The following is a 23572-nucleotide window of genomic DNA, read 5'->3' as shown; positions in this document are numbered from 1 at the left end:
ACAACCAAACAGTACATATACAGAGAAACAATATCAAAAAAAAGGGGGAGATGGGAAGGAGGGGATAGCACACGGGAAGGAGGGGATAACACAAGATTTTAAGAGACATTTAAGCATGTGGATAAACTCAAGAACTAGCCAGGTCACTCTGTCAAGGAAACATGCAATAGTAAGGCATGTTCATATACGGAGGTGGCCATTTCCCACAGAAAGCAAAGAAAAGAAAGGAGGCCATAAAAATAAAGTCAACATCTGGACCGATTAAACACTGTTCTGTATCTGCACAGCAGAGATAATGATGCTTTCTGTCTCCCAGCCTATGAGTATCATGTCTATTTAGAGTTCAAGACCTCCAAGACAATGACCACCTCTCAGTAAAAGTGAGCGTTATCCCTGCTGCAGCAGGACCCAGAGCTAAGCTGCAGCCCCCAGACAGTACAACTAAGAAAGGATAACCTTCATCTCATTACTCTCTTCACATTTGATTTGAGAGTCAAAAGGCATTATCAAATAGGGGAGTGACTAGGCTTTGAAAAATTGAGTGGACTGACAGTTTTAGATAGTATGACAAGACATCTTGGAGAGCTATAAATCAAAGCTTAAAAAAGGGGGAAAAAAATCTCATTAACAGTATTGAGGATAACTGTAAGGATGAAGATGAAACTAACTATTGTATTCTAGAATGGAATAAACAACTGTAAAAGCAGAGGCACAAGCCCATTACTAGGACTTTTTCTTTAAAGGAATGACTTGGATTTCTTTAAAATCAACAAAATGAAAACTATATATATTCCCAGATGCAGTGGGTCTGACTCCTACTTACTTAGTGCTCTAAATAAATGTCAGAACAAGCTGCAGATAATGAAAGCCTTTCCACACCACACTGTTCAGCCAGCTTCTGAGCAAGCTCAAAGGGAAACAAGACCTATTCCAGGACATTTTTTTGGGACAGCCAGGCAAACCCTGCAAGCTGATAGCCCTACACTCCCTCTGTGGGACAGACACCCACATCCTCAAACTAATTACTAGGTTGGCATTCCCCAGCCTCCTGCAGTCATGTCGCTTCCCAGGAGCAGTGTGGGACCACACTGCCCTCACACAACAGACAAAGTGCCTCTGCAGCAGCATTTGGAGCATGTGGGGGAACCTTTTCTTACTGCTGCTTGCACTGCTGGCTGATTTTGAGACCTTGGCAGTTTTGGTCTTGGATTTACAAAGGCTTGGGCAGAGCAAATAGATATAAGGTCTAATTCATTTGCACTGCAAAGGAGTTTCAGGATAAAACTCTCAAAAAGCCAGGGAAGTGGTGTAGAATAAAGAACCCTTTCCCTGAGCAATGTGCTTCTAAGAGCTCTAGACCCCAGAGAACTTTACAGGAAAAACAGTACCCTGGTGCATGAATTTAGCTTTCAGCTATAAGCAATGGCCTTACATTTTACCTTGAAAGGCGGTCCAAAGTCTCACCCCACTCTAACTGAAGTTAAATGCCTGCACATCAAATTTACTTGGCTAGCACTACCATAAATTCCTATGGCAGTGTTTGAACCAGTCATCTGTTCCAGGGCTGAACCCTGCAGTTAGGTCCAAACATATGCTGGGCAGCCAGGCCAACATGTACAAAGGTGTTCAATAATAACCACAAGTTAGCTGCAAGTCCCCTGATGCAAGTCAAAGTTGGACCATCAACTCTAGTCTGGATAATCCTTGAAAATTTCACAAGCCATTTTGGGCAAAAGTCAAAGTTGTTGATCCAGATTTTTCTATTATCTATTATTTATCTATATATATGTTTCTGTTGTGATGAACAGTAACTTGGGCTTTTTGCTTAAGCTTAGGCTAATCTATATTTCACAAAAAATAGACCTTCTTTGTATAGTTATACACAACCAATTTAGATCTGACAATTCTGCTCCAGTTGCTTTAACAGGAGTCTGTGAAATGACATAAAATGAAACTATTTTTGGCAGTTTCAGCCTTAAACTGTTGTCAGAGTGCAGACAGCTTCTTTGACATCAAGAAGTTCATTGGTGGATTTCTTCTTGATGTATATTTTGGTGTTTACCTCATGCTGAAAGCATCTATCACAGACAACAATCCAGGCTGAACTCAGGTTTCAGGGAATTTCCTAGTATGCAGCTCAAATGTAGCTCTCTAAATATGTCTCAAGAGCCTTAGAATATTAGTTTGACTTTAAAATTTAAACCTCTTTGGACTTCCTCTAGTACACAAACATTTTCAGAGATACACTCCCTTCACATTTAATATACTAATTCCTATTTCTATCATATATTTTCTCAAGAGACACAAGAATTAGATATACATAAACACACTCAAATACATATAAATGTTGATAAAAACTTCTTTCTTTTGGATGCTTTATATCAAGGGCAGGGCATTCTAGCACAACACTTCAGATCTGTCAGCAACACTATTTTTCAGTACCTGACTGCACTTTTGATTCTATTTTTTCCCTATCTCTCCTGACTGTGCTTCTCAGAAGAATTCACTTGACCTGTCAAGTCACAAGGAATGTTTTTATTGACAGACAGTAAATGATCAACAACATTCTTGGGTGAAGGCTCTGAATTAAAAAAGCATCAAAACTCTCAAAACTGAATAAGAAGCAAGGTAGCAAGGGACTTTGAGCAAAAACAATGCATCTAGGCACAAATCAGAGCTGGGCTGCTGACAGAAATCAGCAGCTCTTATCCCTGGTTGTTGAGGTTAATTTTAATTCTCTCCTCCTACCTTATTAAAAATCAAAAGACTTTTTGTAGTGATTGTATAGCTGTGTTTAAAACTGTTCAATTAACTGCACTGATGAGCAGAAGGGCATCTGCTTGATCTGCTCTCACAGGGCTTCCCTGTTTTGTTAGAACTTCTGATGCCAGTGACAAGTGTCTTCATTGCTCTCCCATGAGTCTTTCCAAGCACATTTACTCTGCTCGCCACCTTGCAGCAAGGCACAGGCTTGTAATGCTTTATTTACACTCATGATGTCTCCCAGAGAAATTATGTCTGCAATAACTCTGCCAAGTCACTGTTTTTAACAGGGAAACAAGAGTTCAAGAACATTTAAATTTTGTCTTCAGGGTATCCAATAGATGTGGCTCTCAGCACCTCTCAGGAGGTCCTGGGATCTTCCTCTTTGCTTACAGGTATTAGATAATTTTTTTTCTTTTTTTGTCTATTCTTAAAGGGAAGAAGAAAAAGAAATGCAGCTCTTTAAAATTTGCAGGGAATTATTTTAAGAAGCGTGAAAAACTATTCATCATTTGCATTACAGGGAGATCCAGAGGTCACTGCAGGAGCTACTGAATGTACAGGAAGAGATTGTCTCAGCCTGAAAAATAACTAAAAGTGAAGGGGAGAAAACCTTGCTATTTCCATTTCAAAGACGAGACAATAAAGGCAACATATCCAAAGTCACTCTTTTGTGGAACAGTCAAGGCTTGCGCAGACCACTGAGGTTCAAGTTCATTGCAAACAAATCCAAACCTCAGAGGCATTAGAAAAAAAAAAAGTCAAATTATCAACCTGATTTTTTGTCACTTTGCCAGCCCTCTTCTAGTGTTGTGCAAAGCACTTGGTGCTTTGTGTGTCCAAGTTTCGGGGAATTTAGTTAATTGTGTCTATTCCTCAATTCCTTTTAAAGATGTAGGTCATGGTTTGATAAAACTTCTGGGGATTGATATTTTTTTCCTGAACTAGCACATTTCCCATTTCCTCAGTCTATGCATGCATCCATACACCAAAAATGACATATCTCTGGAACTAATCACAAGGACTACGTTCCTTAGATGTCATACAATGATCAAGCTTTGGTGACTTTAATCTTTTTAAGCAGTCAGTTGCTAACAGCAACCGAACAACTACAAATCTACATAATATTAGATATTAGCTCGGAAACTTCGGTGACCAAGCAGAGGTTGTTCAACTCATCAGGATTGTTACCTTTACAGCCCAGATTGATTGATCCAAAGGATGAAAAAGTTTAAAGCAGAAGCCATCCTTTTTGGAAGGTCTCTCGATCAGCTCACAAGAATGGAGCAAGATTGTCCCAACCCACTGTCCGATCTTTGGCGTCTTATAAATCAGCAGCACTCCTGGTTTCAGGACACACCACAGTTTGGTCCAGCTCTTCAGAGTCCCACGAATCTGGATAAAAAGCAGGGAGAGGACAAAAAGTTACACTTACGTTGCTCCTTCAAAGAAAACCAGCATTTATTCAGTATTTATACAGTACTTCCAGTATGTTTATTCCAAGGCCACACCACTACACACGTCCTAAGGAAAATACACTGTGTTATCTGAGCAGTCCTAGGGATCTCATAGCAAAACCACAGACCTTGCAAACCTGAATATCAGAATCTAGTTTCCATATTTTTATTACTGGCTTAGTGTTCTTCATATTTTTATTACTACCTTAGTGTTAGCAGCTTGATTAATTTTTTAGGCAATCACCACTGCTGGTCCATGTGAGAGTGATCTGTTAATAATCACGGAGGACATGCCAATTAGAACATTGCATATAAAAATGTTATAGCTAGTCTAACTTGACTTATAAGTCATTTTAATAGTGTTCTGCAAAACACAGCTATTAATGGGTTTTGTCAAATACCCCATTTTTAAAAGTACCGTCTCCAGCTGGTTTACTTCTCTGTCAAGCTCAGTGCAGCTCTCTCTTGTATAAAAGACATTAAATCTGATAGAGTATATTAAAGATAACATCTTTAAGAATGGAGAAGCTTCTCAGTAAGGTTAGATCTTGCCTTAGGTCTTCTTGCTTTCAATGTACACAGGCCAAAACTCAAGTCTTATGTCAGCGTTCCGTTTTTGTGGCCCAGCATTATATGTTGCTCACCAGAAAATTCCAGCCACAGCAAACATGCAACATGTATTTTGTATTTTTAAAAAAATCTCAATATTTATCCATCATTAACAGTAAACACTATGGAAACACTCTTCTGCAATCTAATTTCTCAAATAAACTATAAGCATGTCACTTTTCCGGCCTCTAATACTGATCGTAGAACAATGTTGGAGGCTTTTCACATTAGTCAAATGCAATTGTATTGTTTCACAGAATCACAGAATCAACTAGGTTGGAAAAGACCTCTGAGATCATCGAGTCCAACCTATGACCTAAGACTACCTTGTCACCTTTGGAAATTAAGTTTTGCCAATAGAAAAGGGGCAACCAATTCACCATTATTTGAGAAGACTAAATGGCCCCAAAGGAGGAGAAAAGCAGTGCTCAGAGGTAACATCTCTCAATGTCAATCCAAATTTACTTTGCCACATACAAAGTTTCAGGACTTCAATGAGGAGCTGTCACTACTTGAGCCTGTGCACAAGAAGAAATTACAGTTGTCATCAGGTCCAATACATTTCGGTCTGTGCCATGACAACATAAAATCCAACTGTCAATAGGACAAGCTGTATCTGCCCAGGCTGTTTCCTGTCTACTCCCTCTTCAGTACAAAACCACATCAATGGGAAGAGGCCAACAGACACTTTCAGAGAGGAACAAAGAAATAAACATCATCACTTCCATTTGTACTCTGCACTTTTTGAGACCTTGTTGCTGCTTAAGGACATGGAACAGATGGATTGAGTTAGGTTAAGACGGAAGGTAAATATTCCACATAGTTCCACTTTTATAGCAGTTATTTAAGTACAGCTTTACAGCAACTTCAACTCAAAATTATTCAGTCTTCCTTCACTCAAAAAAGTGCATAAGTGTCAGACACATCAACTACTTCTCACTTCTTTTTCCCTACAGCTTGAGAAGCAATGGTTTGTATTAAATACCTTCAGCCAGTCTGCTGTGATCACTACACTGGGATCCTTCAGAGCACTGAAGAGTTGTTTGGTAGCTCTTTTCTTCTCCTGTCTGTAATTTTTTTTCTGTACCTGGTTGAGAACAGAGAAAATATAGCTGCTGTAATCACAGCCTTTTTGGGGGAGGAAGGAACATAATGCATTAAGGACAGCTATGTATAGCACAGCTAGAACTTGACCCAGCACAGGTTCCCCAGAAATGAGCACAAGGAAGAACAAAAACAATGAGATAACAGGCATTCTCTTTGCCCCTGAAGTTTCACTAAACATAACCTAGTTTGTCTTTTCTTTAGGGGGAATGGAAAGAGGCTGAATACCCAGTCCTCCTCGCCCTCAAATTCAAGACATTAAATCTCATTTCACTCAAATCAAATTATTTATATTTAGGTTTGGTAGACAAGCAAGTGTTCAAGCTATAATTTGCTCAGATTGCCTAGGCAAACCCCTCCTAACAAAACCAGTGAAGGATTACAATCCTCTTGAGGTGCCTAATGGCTCTGGAACATACAAACATAGTGAAATAATTACACTGATCTGTCCTGCTTTCAGTATATAACCTAATCCTGTATATAAAGCCTGTAAATGCCCTTGGCCTATAATGACTCCTAGAAGATTCAGAGGCTTCTCTGGGTTTTGGGAAATGACTCCAAGTAGTTCCAGTGGTTTGTTTGGAAGGTACTATTTGTTTTGTAAAAGAAAGTCAGCTGAGGCTGACTTGGCTGCTTTGCACATACCTTCAGTGTTTCCTTCTTCATGAATTTGGCCGTGGGAGACACACACTCTTTGTCAGACCCATTGCAAAGCTTATATTCAATCTAAAAAAAGAGGGAGAGAGAAAATGGGAATGTGTTAACATGAAGATGTTTAAGTTCTGTTCTAATAAGAGTTGTTTATATCTTTCAGGAGCTGATTGCAGACTTCAGCAGCATAACACTAAGCAGGTGCACAAAATGCATACCTGCAGTGCAGTCCAAACTCCATTCTTATACTCATATCTGGCTGGAAAATTCCCCACCAAATTTTCTTTATATTTCTCCCATGCAGTCATTAATCTCGGTAAAAAAAGAACCAACAAACAAAAAACAACAAACAAAAAACCCCTTAAAAAACTCCACCCAATAAAACAACAAAAAAACCCCAATAAAACCAAACCAAAACAAAAACTTATTCCTATCTTTGAAAACTACTCATCTCTTCTCAGATCTGAAAGCATTTCAATTACTGGAATAAAAATTATGGGGAATCTGTTATAGATCTTTCAGAACTAGACTTGATACTGGCAATGACTGTTGCCCTAGCTGAAATGTCCAGAAACATGAGTGGGCAAGAAATTACTTAATAATGTTATAGATAATACAGGAAATCACCATTGTCTTGGCCTTGCAGAGCAAGGCACAAAATATATGCAGTCACTTCAAATCATGTTTGATACTGTCAGGGCTGTTTAAATTCACTCTCAGAGGCTACTGATCTCATCATTGTGCTGATGTGCTGAAAAAAATTCTGTTAGACATAATCACAATATTACTGTTACCAAAATAAAATACACTTAGAAAGTACAGCTCTCTGCAGTCCAGCTCACAACAAAGACCCCCACTTGGACAGGTATTGTCAGCAAGTTGTCCCAAACCTAGGGAGGGTTAGAGGTGTGAGAATTATGGTACAGTCTGGACTCTGATACTTTTTATGTGACCTTGGGGAAGTTACTTTCTTCCTCTGTACCTCTCTTCCTTCCAGCCTTTCATGTGTCTGATGCATTCAGACTGTGATCTTTTGGGTCAGGCACTGTCTCTCCAACTTATGCATGACAGTTTTATTAAAAACGTTCAGCCCTTGGACACCTTGATTTAATGAGTATGACACAAAAATGAGCTGTACTAAGGAAAAAATGTATCAAATATACTTCCCACTTATAAATTCACCGCTACGATGTGAAACAAACCCACTGGGCTCTCAGACTCTCTCTCCTTTATGTCATGAGTTGATGTGATCATTTTACAGTGCCTTCGATTCAAGAGGCCCACTTTCTTTTTCCCTCCCAGTGACACAGAAACCTCTCAGGCTACTACAGCCACAAACTATGCTGAACGTCAGTGTGAGCAGGAAAATATTTAATGACAGCCAGATCAGTCCTTTTCACATGACTCAGAAAAAAACCACACAAATGCATGACCAGATCACACCAAACAGGCCGTCAGCTGTGCTTTGGAGACTGTGGCAGGAGCAGAAATGGGAGATAAGGGAGCACGCTCAACTGCGCAAAACCGGTAGATGATGCAGGATTAGAAATTATGGGCTGAAGGTGCCATTTGCAACAGAGCCACAGTCACTGTAGAACCTGTTACTCGTTCTCACATACCCTTGTACTAGTTTTTCACTAGAAACAGAACTACATGTAATACTTAAGAATAGAGAAATGAAAACTTTATGATGGTGCATAAAGACCAGTGAGGTCCCTGATCGGACTGTTTAGTTTAGAAGTCAACTTGGTTCCACTCAAAGAAAATGCCACCTCTTGGGCTCCTGAAAACTATTCAGTATTTGCCATTTTTGTTTTCACAGAAAGCTAAGCCTGCCTCCTCTGCCTGCAATGCAATCTCTGATGCATATTTTGTATTTCTGTGCTTCAGACTTCACGGTAAGAACACAATATTTATGGTGGGGATCTCTGCACAGATATGACATCTGAGCAGAGACTCGTGCCCACAGGGTCTTTGTCACATTTCAAAGGGCAGTGGTAGGCATTTGGGAGATACGCTATAAGCCTTTCTTTATGAAGAAACATTTCCAAGTGCTTAAATGTCTCTGAGCAAGAATCCATTTGAATTATTAGGAGATTATGCTTTCATGATTTGAGACGTGTCCTCTGACACCAGTCAGAAGAATTCTCCCCCTTTCTCCCAATTAGCAGGAAGAATGTCCTGTCCTTGAGACACAACTATGAGCCAACTGTTTATTAGTAATTTCACTCCCTCTGGCCTGAGAGATCAGACACAGAGAGAAACACCACGTACTATTCCTCATTAGCCAGTGTGAGAGGCAGAAAAAGGGCACATGTTCCCAAGATTCTAGGAAATACTGCTCAGGTGCCTGCAAAGCATCAGGATACAAAGAATGCTTTTTGTTCAACTAAATAAAACAAACTACAGTCGTTTGTTGTCTAGACAATTACACCTTAGCACGTATATAAAGAATAAAATTTTGGCCCTTAAGCTCATTTGGCTTGGGGAAATTTACTTGCAGATGAATTCAGAAAGGCTTCCAAAAACCACTGCAAACCTGAGCCCTAATCCACTGCTCATGGGGAACCAGCACTGATACAGACAGAGGCACTTTCACTGCTCTACCAGCCCCACCTTCCTCCTCCTTGAAGTCACTCTGGGTCATGCTAAAAATAGAGTTAAACAACCACAAGACTTCAAACCTGGGGTGTTCACAGAGACAGACATTGATTCTGACTCTTCGGGAGAGCTGACTCGTAGGTCCATGACGAAGGACAACACCGTGTGCCCAGCGCCAGCCAATACTGCTATGCCTGTCATAAAACCACAGCACACAACAGCTGATGGAGGGATAATCTCCCCTTACACCACCACAGCCTTCAGGAGCTCAATAAATACAGTGAAACTTGCCTGAAACCACAACAAACTGGTCCTTCTCTTGGTTAAAAAAGCTGGATGAGCAGCCCAGGGGGCTGCTGTAGTGGGCTCCTGAACTACTGTGCTGCTTCCTTCAGGCATTTCCTCCCCCATGTTTGGGCTACGCCTGGACATGCTGAATCTGCACACCTTGCCTGTAAAGGGAAACATGGCCACAGGGATGGTGCACACTAAGACAGGGTTAAGAATGCATGAGAAAGAAGCAGTAGAGTAGGTCCCTCACTGCCTGCATAGGAATTCCTAGGCACAGGAAAATAAGGATCTGTGCTGCTATGTCCCAAAAACTGTGATGTACCTACCAGCTGGGTGATGAATACCACAAGTCCCCGAGATGGTTGCAAAATGCTTTATGAAGAGAGAGAAAATATCACTATAACCAAGTTTTAACTAGGAGCTGTGGACAAGCTTCCAGATGTGCCTGACCTGGAACTTTTGACACTGTTCCCCAGTTACTTTTTAACTGATTGCCTCTCCCTCCTGATTTTGCCTCTTGTTATGCTTATGAGGATGCATCATCACATATTCTAAACAGCAGCTTGCTGGCAGGTGATCTCCAGGTCTACAGAGTGAAAAGCATTGCATTTCTGGGTTTAAAGTTCCTCTTTTTCCCAGGAAAGGTGGGATCTAAGCCCCCAGGACAACATAACATAGGCCTCCATGCTGCTGATTGCTCCTTTAGGTTTAACCTGCTAAGTGACTTGAAGAAATATGATTTCATGTTTTTGCATTAATTTGTCTTAATAATTTTGATTGTACCTTGTGGTATATATAAGATTCAATAAATTTGGGCCATCAGCTCTAAAAGTTCCCTAGACACAGCGAGGTCTAAGGCACATCAAGACCATTTAATGATGTCTTTCTACTACCCTGCCATTCTCAGCGAGGCAGAAAACTAAGAGAAGCCATTTGTCATCACAGCAAGTCTTTCAAGGGTGCTGGGATAATGTTTGTACAGGATATCAGAATCTGGCCCTCTCTCTGTGCAGCAACATGAACAATATTCACCAGATATGAGACTTCTTACAATGGGAAGGTTAGAAATCGGTGTCCTTTTTAAAGGAAGCCACTGGAGTATTCTAATAGGAAAGCAATAGGTATGTTTCCATATACAGGTTCTCATAAAGAGGGAAGAATGTTAACGTGCCAAAAACTTTAACCAGAGCTTACAGCAGCACTTCTAGGGGTAGGAAACTATTGTCCCTTTTCAGTTCTCTAACCAAATCTGTCCTTTTCAGGACTGAGTGATGACCTTGCCAGCTAACAATGGCTTGTACTGTACTCAAAAACATAGTTTTTATCCCAGTTATGTTTCTGTTCCTTTCCATCTCAGTCATGGAGCTCTGCAGATTCACTGCTGACTGTTAGCAGTGATCACAATAGCCTCACACTTCTGCCAGACTTTGTAAGAGAGCATACAGAGTCCTCACAATAGGGCTGTTCTAATCTAGTGTCTTTTGGGTGACTTCATTTCTAAGAGGAATCAAATCATTTCACAGAAAAACAGTCTGTGATCAGCTCTGGTGTGGGGGATGCCAGCCCATCAGCATGCCATCCGTGCCTTGGATAACAGCAAGAGGAATATCCTGTTATTTAGTGCAAGCAATCCTTGCTGCACAATAGACAGAATTATTCCAAATCAGAAACATTTACATAAAGCCATTCTCAAGCTGTGCTCTGCATATTAACAGCAGTGACAGCTTAGAAGTTGCCCTTTTGTATTCTTTGCATCCAAGTGAGAGAAAGACAAGACCAGATGGGAACTTGAAGGTAGAGCAAAAGTAGCTGAGGTCGTAAGTTATGCTTCACTAAAGCAATAGGAGACATGCCCTTGGTCACGTGTAATTTCTCCAGTATCTTTTCCACATATAATTGCTAAAAAACTTGATCACACAAAAATAAAAAAAAATCAAACAAAAGTTCCTGACATAGTATAAAAACTATGGAAAAGCTGCATTTATTAGCTTCATTAGAAGTGAGAAACTCCTTGTTACTGATGTGAATATTCACATATATCTCAACCAAATTTAAGCAATTTTGGTTTCAATTTATTATAGGCAGTTCTTTTGTTGTTTTACTTTTGTTGTAAATTAACAGCTCTTCCAAAGCACAGTAGAATCAGTGAAACAATTCTTACTGGCAAACAAGCTTTGCATTAGAAAGATTAGCCTTCAATTGATATGCCATTTTATAGCAAGCTGAATAATCTTCACCTAAGACTTTCCAGTTTGAAAAAAAAACAACAAAACCACAAAAATCCCTCTTATTTCAACAATGTTACAAAGATATGGCAACTGTGTTTACAACTCTGAAATAGCACAATGATTAGCACAAACTGAGAAGCCTGAACAAATAAACAATTGACATGACAGCAACATCTGGGGAAAGTCACTGGTGAAATTCAGCTATCCAAGCAACTCCAAATATCAAGTTATACTACTGCTTAGTTAAATGCTTTGCTCCACTGCATTGAATTATAGTAAATAAAGAACAAGTCACAGACCTCACAGGATTTCTATTTGATCATTTAGATGTGCCTTGCATGGGAAGATCATTCTGTGAGTTCAGAATATTTAAAGAACATCTGAGCCAAGATAGGAAGTTGCACACTGACAAAAATGCTGTTTGACATGTTACAGATACAGTGCCACACAGAAAGCTGAAGCAAAGTTTTGCTTTCCCCTTCAGCTTTAGGCACATCTTTTGTTCCTAGGCTGAGCTTAAACAAAGAAAGTAAGCAATGAAAAACAACTGGACCTATGGTTTAATGTAAGTTTTGCTAAATTGTTTAGTAAATCATTTCAATTTCAGCACCTCCATTTACTCTCATCTTCTCCATCAGAAACACTAGAATAAGGAATCATGGTCACATGACCCAAGGACATGATAGGACTGCTGTGGTCTACCCAAAACTATCAACTTTGAGACTTCTTTTCTGCAAACAGTTACTGCTGTCTAAATTCACCTCTGAAGCATCTGGGAGTGTCAGAGCTTGTGTGCACCAACACAAGTTAGGGATGCTCCATGTTTTCTACTTCTCAGTGCAAAACCCCATCCCTTTCCATGTGATTTTTCCAGGATATTCCAGGCTACATCTCTGCTCACTTTAAATCAGCTGCAAAGCCTCCTGTGGACAATAGTGATTACCCTAAAGTACTGTACATAGTGGAATTGAAGAAGCAAGGTATACTAAGCCAGGGCACAGGAACTGAGTGTAAGTCTTGATAGAGACAACTAGCTGCAAAATAATTCCATCCATAACATTGAGAGCATGAAGTATGGTAATGAAAAGCCAGCAAGGGTCCAGTTTAGCATAATATCACCTGGAAGCACTAGATTCTCCTACAAAGCTGTGCTTAACACACACAGGGGATGTTTCACTCCTGAATACCTAAAAGGTGAACCCTGCAAAACTGGATCTGTCTGACAACTGATTCCTTGGTCTGCTGGCTAAGGGAGAACAGAGGGAATGGTACCCTTGTAGGTTGCCACATTTGTAAATGATCTTTTATGGTAGTCCCAAATGTAACCATGTCTTGAGTTACCTCAGAAAGCATGATTCATAGATCTAGAAGAGTAAACTTGAGACAGCATGGGAACTGCAGCTTAAATCTCAAATGATCGGTATGAGCTGTTTCAAACTACTTTTGGCTGAAATAAATTTCTAACAGTCAGTGAGATTCATATTTCAGATTACAAATCACACAAAAAAGGCCTGAACAATTCAGGCATGTAGAAAAACTCATTCACAACGCATTACCCTCACATACATCATATAACTGTGCACACAACAGCCACACTCCTACAGCTTGATAGACTTCACTGTGGCATTAGCAAGGGACTGGAAAAGTGAAGTACCACTGAGATCCAGCTTCAAGATTATTCTCACTATCCCTTAAAATACACCTCAATTCTTTGTGGGCCCTGCATCATACCAAGAGACTCCAGCTGCCCTCCATCCAGTAGAATTAAAAGGTAAGCACAGGAAAGGAAGAAAAAGAACACGTGGCACTGCATACTGTAATAAAGGTGCCTTAGAGGACTCTGACAGTGCTGAATGAGTCACAAAATGAGAGAAAGGCACCTCCTGTCATTATCAGGTGTGTGCTAACTGTACTACCTGTCTGTTTGATGAGCTTGAGGCTTGGTTATACTTTCACACCCAACTATGAGTACTGGTCCCAGAAAATAAAGCTAAAGGGCTCTAAAAAAGAGAGAAACTAATATGAGAAACAATCTGAAATAAATAAGATAATAATTTTTTCCCCTTGGTAAAGGACATAAAAGAGACTCGACTTAAAAAATTAAGTAGGAGAAAATATGCTGCAGGAAAGTTAGCACTGTAACATGTAGCTGAACTGTGCCTTAAATTTGTTTTAATAAAATATGGGGTGAGAAGCCACAACTGAAATCAGAAATATATATTAGTGCTAAGAACCACACAAACACGCTGAAAGCAAATGTTCCAGCATCAAATATTTGACTGTCTCTACAGATATGACAACTGGGACATGTTCACACCTCATGTCCACCTGTGAGCACAGGGCTCTGTGGTTGCAGTTACATGGCTGCACAGCTCACAAGTTCACAGACATTTATAGGGATTTTATAATACATTCTCTCTGCTAACCTTGGAAACCTGCAGCCTGTTCCACCATGCAATGTGGATATGGCCTGAGTGAACAAAATGCAAAACTGTTTCCACCTTACTGATGAAGATGTGAAACAAAAAAACAATCTGCCCTAGGAAGTGCAGGGAATTCAAGGCAGAGTTGGGAATTTGAGGTTACCTAAGCCCCAGTGCAGGGATTGAATCACTCGACTGGCTTTCCTTTCCTTCTCATTACTGAGTGGAGAGTCAATGTGGTGTGGTACATCAAAATAGTGCTGCTGAAAGAACATTGATTTCCAACAAGGTTTGTTATATCCACTGTGCCAAAAGAAGGGCAAGTATTCATGGCACGGATCTGTTACCTACAACATTTACTTCTGAATCCGTTAATTAAACCTGCACATCCTACAGTTCCGTTCCTAAGAATTATTCCCCCCCGTTATCAGGAATCTAAACATGACCCAATTACCACACACTCTTCCCCTTTGATTCAAGTAGGTGGAATCACTATTTATTTTTAAACTGAGTGTGACAGATCCCTGCTTGCAGTTCTGCACACCTGACAGTAAAGTTTCATTGTAGAGCATTATAGCTGAGTAGATGTGAAAAATTACATATTAAGCAAACTGACTACCAGTTTGCCTAAATTTTTAAGGTACAAGACATTTCACAATAAGGACTCCCTACTGTCACTGATGTTGCAAAGCTTGACAGAAGACAAGTTACATGGCTGGAGAAGAGCAAGGTAGTGTATATAACAGCAAGGTGAAGCAGAGTGAAGTGAAAATGAAAAATGCTACAGCACAGGTTCAGTGAGGCAGAAGGTCTCCAAATCAAACATGATGTGTCTAAGCAAAACATTCGGGCAGGAAAGAAACACCCAGCCCTGGTGCATTCAGTAGGCAAAGCAATTGCAACACTGCAAAGGAGTAAGCAAGTTGAAGTTCGGTGTTTTAGTATCCTCATATCTGTTTTTAGTCCACTGATGTTTCAGAGCAATTCTGACTATTGTAAAACCAAAGGCTTGGGTTAGTGAAAGCAAAGTTCATGTCCAGACCCCCACTTACTTTGAGAATCACAAATCTGATGCAGATGTTTACTGTTGTGCATTTTCTCTTAACTTTTCTTAACAATTACTCTTGACACTGCCAAAGAGAGACCCACCAACAGCTCCCCAGTGCACACAAAGCATGGCAGAAATCTAGATGGGTACCCAAATTTTCCATGGGTGCTTCTCCTTTCAAAAACACACCTGTGGAAACTAATTAGCAAGGCAGGTCCAGAGGCTGGGAAAACACAGCTGAGCCATGCTCTCAACCCAGAAACCTCTCATAAATACATTCCTACTCTTGGATTCATCCTGCATCTCAGAAATCAAACTCCCTTTTGGACAGCGTTTAACTGCTCTGAGTTGTCCTGTCCAGAAAAAGTCCTTCTTCTTTACATTCCTAAGTCATTACAAATTCAACAACACTCCTTGTAAGGCATGCAAAACATCTAGCTTTAAAGCAGCCCTGGATGCAGTTACCTGGTCCTTGGGCTTCTCCACTGCCAGGATAAGTGGGAGGCTGATCTTCCTAGAGGAACCTGCCTGAAAAAGCAAAGTCAAGGTTGGTTTGCAGTTTGCCAGGTTCCCACAATAGCAGAGGACATGTACAGGAGTCCTTGTTCCATACTCCCAAAGGTCCTCTCATCACCATCTCCCTGTGCTGACCTCTGCCGGGGCATCCCAGGAGAACAACCTGCAAGCTCCAGGCGAATGTAGACAAATGTACTGGAAGATGCAGAAACTATTTTCATGTCTTATAAGAAATCACTTGTCTGCAGCTGTTTCTTTCATGCTATATTTTCATTTCAGCTGGTGTCACTTGCATTTTACAGCTTCACAGTTCAATAAATGTAGTTAAAAATTTATTAACTGGTCTTGCTTCTGTTTTTAGTTACCCTCCAGAAACATGTTAGGGGTCTGCGGCCAAAAAAGCCTGTACATGAATCTCAAAGCCAGATCTAATTTATAAGGTTGATTCCATCTCCACAGGAAATCAAACCCAAGCACTCCATAACTCTTGATGTAGAGGCAGGTTTTGAACACCAAGACTCAGAGGCTTTAGATCCAGTTTTACCTCTCTGTAACAGCAGGTTGGATGGAAAAGTTGTGTTCAGGAAATATTGTTAGTTTGTGTTCCTCTCCTATTACACTACTTCCCAAACCTCTCTACCAGGATCTCGATTCACTATTTCCGATGCTGCGCGCTACACTAAATACTACAGTTTTCTCTTCCAAAACAATTAAGGTTCGTGATGACTTGCTGATCAGGAACAGCAGGAGACACCTCTGCTGACAAAATCAACTTTTCAACCATAATTATTCATATCTAATTACACTGCCAAATGAGGCCAAATTAAACAGGGTTCTTCTGCGGTAGGTGCAATCAAGTCAGAGGAAAGTGTAGGCTTCTTTGTCATCCCAACCATGCAGAAACACTCATTTTCTTTCTCTCAAAACATGCACACACAGTTCCTGCAGGAACAGAGGGAGAGGCTTTCTCAATGACTTAAAAACAAGAGAGTAAGAATGATTAATAACAGCCTGAGAAGAAATGAAAGCAAGACAGGGAATGGATCCCTATCCCAGATTACCTTGCTAATCGAGTTTGGAGTCTGTGGTGTCTCATCCTTCAGTGCTGATGGGCTATTTCCTTCCACCTCTTTTCCTGCAACAAAAAAATGTAATTCAAAACCAGAGAAATTCTGTGCAAAACCATGGCTCGTCATGGCTTTAGAAAGGACTACTGCTAACATCACACAAGGGAAGTTGTCATGAGAAAGAGCAGGCACACCACAATCACAGAGAGGGATCTTGCAGAGCTTGAAATAGCCTGGATCCACATGCTTGGGCCATGCAACAAGATACTCAAAAGTTAGGTCTCAAAATACAGTGGCAAACCAACATGATGGTTGAAAGTTCCAGCATATGAAGGCTGGAAAAAACCCCAGAAATAAGATTGCTTATGCATCCTTAATCAGCTCCCTTCTGTGTCTCCATTATGATGCAGTCTTTAATTACATTACCGCAGTCTGTTCTTTTCTTACATACCCCATGCCTCATTCAGAGCAAATAATAAATGCAACTCAGTTCATAAGCAGCTATTCAATCCTCCTTGGTCAGTATCTGGCAACTACATACAGATGCACTTGATAGCATGTTTTGTTGGACAAATAATAACCATGATCACAAAATGTTACAGAAGACAGAACAGCATCTAGGTATAATTAGTAAAACAAAATTAGTAAAACACAACTTGCAGAAGATCAATGTCTTCTGAACCAGTTGACTGTTAAGATAAGAAAGATTTACAATTTATAAGTAGTATTTATGAACTCTATGGCATTTTCCAAGCATTGTAGAGATATATTCCCACTACTCAAATATCCTAAGCTTGCATACATTATATACTGGCATAAGTATGTGTAGTGCTAGTCCAAGCAATAAAATGCTATGATAAATCCTGTTTTTTTGCCAACTGTAATCATGCCCTCACAGTAAAAGAAAGCATAGAGTTTTTATTAAGGAAAAAAGCAAAAAATAGTCTCTGATTGATGAGACTAGATTTTTAAGTACCAAGATAGTCATTGTTAATCAATTGTAATGTAGTTTTCTTCTCAAAATCGCTGGCAATCAGGGCTTCAGAATATGGGATGCAGTAAAGAACCACTGAGACAGTGAAATATAATACATTTGTAGCACACTGCAGACATGGGAACTGTTGAAAATGTTTCTAACACTGTGTGGGCCAGCCTTGGAAACAAACACCACATAATGCACAACCAGAAAGGGAAAATCCTCATTCTCCCGAAGACCGCAGAAGTTGTCACAGATGTGTCAGAAGCCATAATTTCTCCTGGAATTATCAGAGTAGCCTTTTAAGAAGCCAAACAGTGTTAGAAAAGCCAGTCACAAGAAGCTCACTGAAAAATAAATATCTTCATGGCCATACCCTGCACTTCCATCACGGGACACATGAGAGAACAAGCATGTCCTACTATAACCAGAACTGCAACTGTGCTACAGGGTTTTTGCCACTAAAGAGACAGGAAAAAATTGTGCCCTTCATCCCGGCACTAACAGGAAGTTGGGGGTATCAACTCTTAAATGTGAGAAAAGGTTTTGTGGGACAACTGTCCCTAGACGGTGTTCAACTTTCCACATAGTGACAAGGGCTGGGGTGGGGGTTCAGAGGTGTTTCTCACCCTGTGGCCCAGTGCTGCACTGTGCCACGTGCACACAGCCGTGCTGATGCAGGAAGCCTGGGAGAAGACTGATGGCACGTGCGCTGCTCACATGGGGAAGTGAAGAGGAGGAAGGACCTACGCAGACACATAGAAAGGTGGTGCAACAACAGGGCACCTATATCCCAACCTAGTTTCTTTGCTGTCACTCCTCCCCTGGAAACACTGAGCCCTAAATAATACACTCAGAAACTCAATGTTCGTGGGCAGGAGAAAATCCCCAAAATATCCCCGGTGGCCAGAGATTTGACAGTCCCTTTGTGCTACCATGACAAGTGGGATGGCCATAAGCACTGCTGTGTATGGATTAGAACCTGCATTTCCGTATTTTTTTCTTTCTCTGATGCTGTTTGCCTCTTTATAGGCCTCCACTCTCCCCAACAGAGGAGGTTGGAAAAAACTCACAAAGCCATGTAGCTGCTGGAATTGTTTCCCATGAAGAGTTTTTTCTGCACATGTATGGGAAAGTAACATATGGTCTAAAAGTTCAAGTAAAGTTAATGGGAATCAGCTGCTGCCTGCTCCAAGGGAATGGTGTCTATTAGCATAACAGAATTCACATCCATTCTTTATTATGTCTCATTTCTTAAAGAAAGCTTAACTCCAAGCTTGTATCCATACAAAAAGCCTGAACGTGAGACATTTCTGACTTCTCTCACTAATGCAGGTAAAAGGATTTGCACCTGAACAATGAGATTTTCATTGTTCCTGAGGTTATGGATCATCCTGCTCACAGAGCATTATGGAAAAAAATGGGACATGCAACTGTTCATTCTTATCGTATCATTTATAAGGCTTCATAAGGTATGTTTATGAAGCAACATATATTAGTTTCTTACACCAAACTCATTAAGTCTATTGGGAATTGTGAGGGAAAGGCTGTTTTTCAGAGGAGAGCTATCTTTGCTGCCAGTCCCAAGCAGACTCACTGCAGCCGTGCAGAAGGAGAGAGCCAGCCGTTGTTTGGAAAGCAAATTTCATTGAAATGATGTGGAAGTTTGTCAAAAACCCCCACACATAGTTAAGCGCACAGAAAATCCAAAAGCGAGAGACCCACCCAGAGCACAACAGATACAGCTGTCTCGAGAAAATAAATAGGAAACCACTTAAAAACACACAAGAAGCTAAATATTAACTGGCTATAGAAGCTGAAGTTCTTATCTCCCTGATTAAGAAAACATAATGCCCACCACAGAAACAGAGCTGAATCTCTCTCAGCTTAAAGTGCTGGCTGCTACCAGGGCAGCAAAGAAGGTTCCTCCACAAAGTAGCCCAAAAATTTTGTACAAATAACAAAAAAGGTTTTGGGAAAGGAATCAGTGGTGCTTACGGAAACAGCCTTCACCACATTCTGAAGAAAACTGCCAACATTCCAGTCTTGTGGCTAGAGAGTAGAATTACTGATACCTTCTTTTTATCCATTACTCTCATGAACAGGGAAAATAAATATTTAGTTCCTTTCCAGGAAAGTAACCATTTCTTTTCTTTGGCTTTCTGCTGGGCATCAATCCTACAAGTGCATTTGCCTTTCCCCTTTATAAACAATGATACAGTAAGCATGACTGATCAACAAGAGGAAATACAAGCTCTGATATGTGAAATTATTGCCAATAAAACCCGTTTCTGCTGTAAACATCAGCCACATGGCCTAACGGCAACACCCTGACTGAAATGTAGTTCTGTGTATCTTTCACAGTAAAATTCCCATATTCATAAAGTACACCTCTTAGGATGCAGATAAGCTGGGCTAAATTTTTATTTAAAGACTCTGTGTGATCTTGCAGCCCAGTCAAAAAGAGAGACTCTCTAAAAATTCTTTTAGCTACTCACCCAATAAATTTCCTATTCTCTGAAACAGAAAATAGAGAAAGGTTCTCTCTCCTCATGGCTAAGTGAAAGACAAACATGAACAAGGAACAAGAATTCACGTCTCTCTAGTTTGTGAAATTCCTATAAAAAGAAAATATCTTACTCCATTTTTTGTTCAGTTATGAGAACCATTAGCACTTTCATATGCAAGCAAGAGGCAAAAAGTCCAAAGTTTTATTTCAGACAGTGCCCTCTGCACTTCCCATATATTTCCTTCAAGAGAAAAAAATCCTCTTGCCGAACTGAATCTCCATAGTGTAGCTTGCTTGAGGTGTAAAGTCTGTCACTCCCTACTCACTGAAGTATTTATTTACACACCTTTATTGTTGGAGGGTGAATCCTAGGTGATGGTGCTATGAGACCTGTAGTTCCAGCCACTAAATTCCTGGCAGGAAATCACTGGGGTTTGCTGCCCACTGCACCCACTCAACACAATTAGCCCAGCACTCACATAAAGAAAATCTGCTGAGCTCAGGCAGCAAAACACAGACCACTGGAAAAGCTTCAAGAACACAGAAAAACAGAGAAATACTGGATGCAGCTTATGGACATAGACCTCAGGCTTGCTGCTATCTACGGTTATAGCAGCATCCTTCAGAGGGGTGGGAGAAGGTGAGGGAAGCGCATAGGCTCAGAGGAAAACAAGGGAGAAGCAGCAGCAAAGGAGTAAAAGGAGAGCCCACCACGGTAAATGTCAACTGAACGTGAAGAGTGACAGCTACTTCTTACAGGAAATATGAGGAGAACAAAGAGACTGCAGGTCCATGGGGACAGGGAAAGAAATGAAAGGAGTAAAAGAAGCGTAAGGATAGACAAAACCCCAGGCTCCCTGCAAGAAATTCCCTTGCTGAAGTAGTATAACTTCTGTTTCTTTAAGAGGGATATTCTCTCCTTTACAAATCCTTTGGCCTGTGCTCTTCCTTTGCAATACTGAGGGTTACTGCCCTCACTGACAACATGCTGGAGGTTACCTGGGAGAACTGTGCAGCAGAACAGAAGCTCCTGCATGGCTCAAGGCACTTGAGCTGCTAAGTCCAGCAAAGGCTGTTTGGTCTGGCTGCCAGCAGGGATCCAAGAGAAACAAGGTGATGGGGGAAGCTGAGGAAGAAACAAAATCTTCCAGTCACCTCCTCCAGACTAAAACCCTCAACTTGCCCTGGTTTCTAAAAGATTACAGCACAGAAATACCACTGTGAGAAAGTCAGTAACTTTTTTAGCATTGAAAATTCTGGTAAGAACTGAAGAATGGGCAAACTGTAAGCTATGGCTCTCCATCTCCTCAAAGCAAGGGGAAGTGACTACAGCCTGGAAAATCAGTCCTTCAGCTCCCAGGGATAGCAGAAGCGACCTGTTTACTTGCTGCACATTTGTACAGACTGTACTTATGGGCAGCTAGTGCTTCAGAAGTCCCTCCAGGTTTGAAATGTATGAGATTTTAGGTGTCCAATTTCAAATTGTTTTCAATTTGATTACTGAAAGGTTGTTGAAGCTTCCAGGGGCCTCAGTGACAGCCAGGATTAGTCAGCGCTGCTGAAAATAGGCTTCCCACTGCCTTGAAGCAGACACTCACAAACAAAAATACCTGCAAAATCAGAGGCCCTTGAAACATTTGCACTTAAAGACAATTAGCTCAGGAAATCCAGATCTTGTTTTGCTCTACATCTGAAAAGCCTAGAGACTCTGTGGGGTGTTACATTTATATGAACACTGAAACCTTTTGACAGATGCTATGTTCTCTCTCTAGATATCAGTGTTTTGAGACCTCACGAAGGTGCTGTGAGGTTTGACTATTTAGCACTGACATGGCAGCTGCAGATGACAGCTCTACAAATTTGTGACTGCCCCCTGAAGCACTTGTTTATAGACTGGAACAGCAGCATTGTCTGCAGTCTGCAATCAAGGAAAGACTTGAATGTTTATTGTGAGCAAAAAATACTGAAACAATAAAGTGAGCTTTTTTTCCTTCAAGAGGGGTGTTAGGAAATCTAAAGCAAAAAAAGATGTAAAGAGAATGCTAAGCCAGTCTGCCATTCATTGCAACCTGTCAAGATTCCTGGTACTTGTAGTGCTTGTAGATATTTACAGAACATTAACCACAGAAACTCTGCTCTTGTAATATTTATCCTAGGCTCTAAATCTGAACAGGGAAATCTGCCATTAAACGTCTGCAAACGGAGCCAGTAAATCTTAAACAAGTCCAATGCTTAGGGTGAAACACATAAAATGCCTCGAAGTGGAAGCACCTGAAAACATTAGCCATTTTTTAAATGTGAGGCCATGCAGTGTTTGAACAGTTACAAACCCCAACTCTGATGCCCTCCATTCCCACTTAATGCCACAGCAATGATAAACAACAGCATCATGAAAGCAGCGCTGTCTGGGATCCAGTAACATCCGTGTTGCAGCAGCTTCTCTCACATTCTCGGCAGCATGCTAAATTATCTCCTTGCAGTGAAGCACCTGAGACACACTGCTCTCTGCACTGACACACCAGAAACCAACCTGGGCTGAGTGGGTAGATGTCATTGTCGGCCCCGAAGAACAGATTGCGCGTCAGCTTGCGAGGATCGACCTTCTGAGGAGTGGATGATGCCGGACAGAGGGAGAACCTGCGACGAAGAAAGTTCTCCTCCTTCATGGCATGAGCTGTGGGGGTTTTCTGAAAAAGAAAGATAGAAATGACAGTTCATTTTATGACATGGGAAATCAAAGTTTCACACCTAGATGACTCTGCTTCTTCAAAGCCAACTAATTCTGTGTAGTGCACCAGATCTTTTTACAGAGTCCCAGAAGGCTATGCAGGGAAAAAAAAGAGTGTGATATTAGTTTGAAGCTATAACTACTGATTTGCTGACTCTTGGTATCTGCAAACTGTAGGGAGCAGGACACTGCTCCTTGGTGAATCCAGGCAGTATAACATCTTCCTACCTACAGAGATCTATTAGGATAATAGCTACTTACTGGGTCCATCCAGTGCACAGTCCATAAAATTCACTTTTTTTTTTTTAATGTTTTGGAGTCTCTTTCATAAATGCAATTCCATTGCTGTCAGCAGAGTTACACCATTTCCACAAAAATCAACATTAATCTGAGCTGTGTGGAGGAAGACCAGCTGCACTGGCTGCAGAGAGCAGCAAGCAGAGATCATGCCAGTGTTACTCCTGCTCTAATTTCCAATTACAGCACATATAAATAATTTCAGTTTTCTTTAAAATGCCATTTAGATCAGCCTCGCAGTGTGATCAATAAGATAACCATTGCTGCTCTGTGAGGGTAAAGACCAGCATTTGTCACCCCATAC

The 23572-nt window shown here is 40.8% G+C and overlaps 1 protein-coding gene across 7 annotated transcripts in view; it reads right to left on the bottom strand.

Moving 5' to 3' along the window:
- OSBPL5 (oxysterol binding protein like 5) overlaps nt 1-23572 on the bottom strand; it is a 178713-nt gene that overhangs the window by 38473 nt on the left and 116668 nt on the right. For 5 of the 7 annotated variants that reach the window (XM_027701817.1, XM_027701826.1, XM_027701844.1 and 2 more), the window contains exons 2-7: nt 22774-22930; nt 16753-16826; nt 15641-15703; nt 6579-6659; nt 5815-5916; nt 3955-4158 (exon numbers count right to left, since the gene is read on the bottom strand). In XM_027701817.1, coding sequence (XP_027557618.1) covers nt 3955-4158; nt 5815-5916; nt 6579-6659; nt 15641-15703; nt 16753-16826; nt 22774-22930 — 681 coding nt within the window. The remainder of the gene's footprint in view (nt 1-3954; nt 4159-5814; nt 5917-6578; nt 6660-15640; nt 15704-16752; nt 16827-22773; nt 22931-23572) is intronic. The other 2 variants (XM_027701853.1, XM_027701860.1) reach the window with 1 other exon arrangement.

This window comes from Neopelma chrysocephalum, unplaced genomic scaffold (genome assembly GCF_003984885.1).
Source record: "Neopelma chrysocephalum unplaced genomic scaffold, ASM398488v2 Primary Assembly neopelma1_24, whole genome shotgun sequence".
Classification (NCBI taxonomy): Eukaryota; Metazoa; Chordata; class Aves; order Passeriformes; family Pipridae; genus Neopelma; species Neopelma chrysocephalum.
This window is presented reverse-complemented; position numbering and strand designations above follow the sequence as displayed.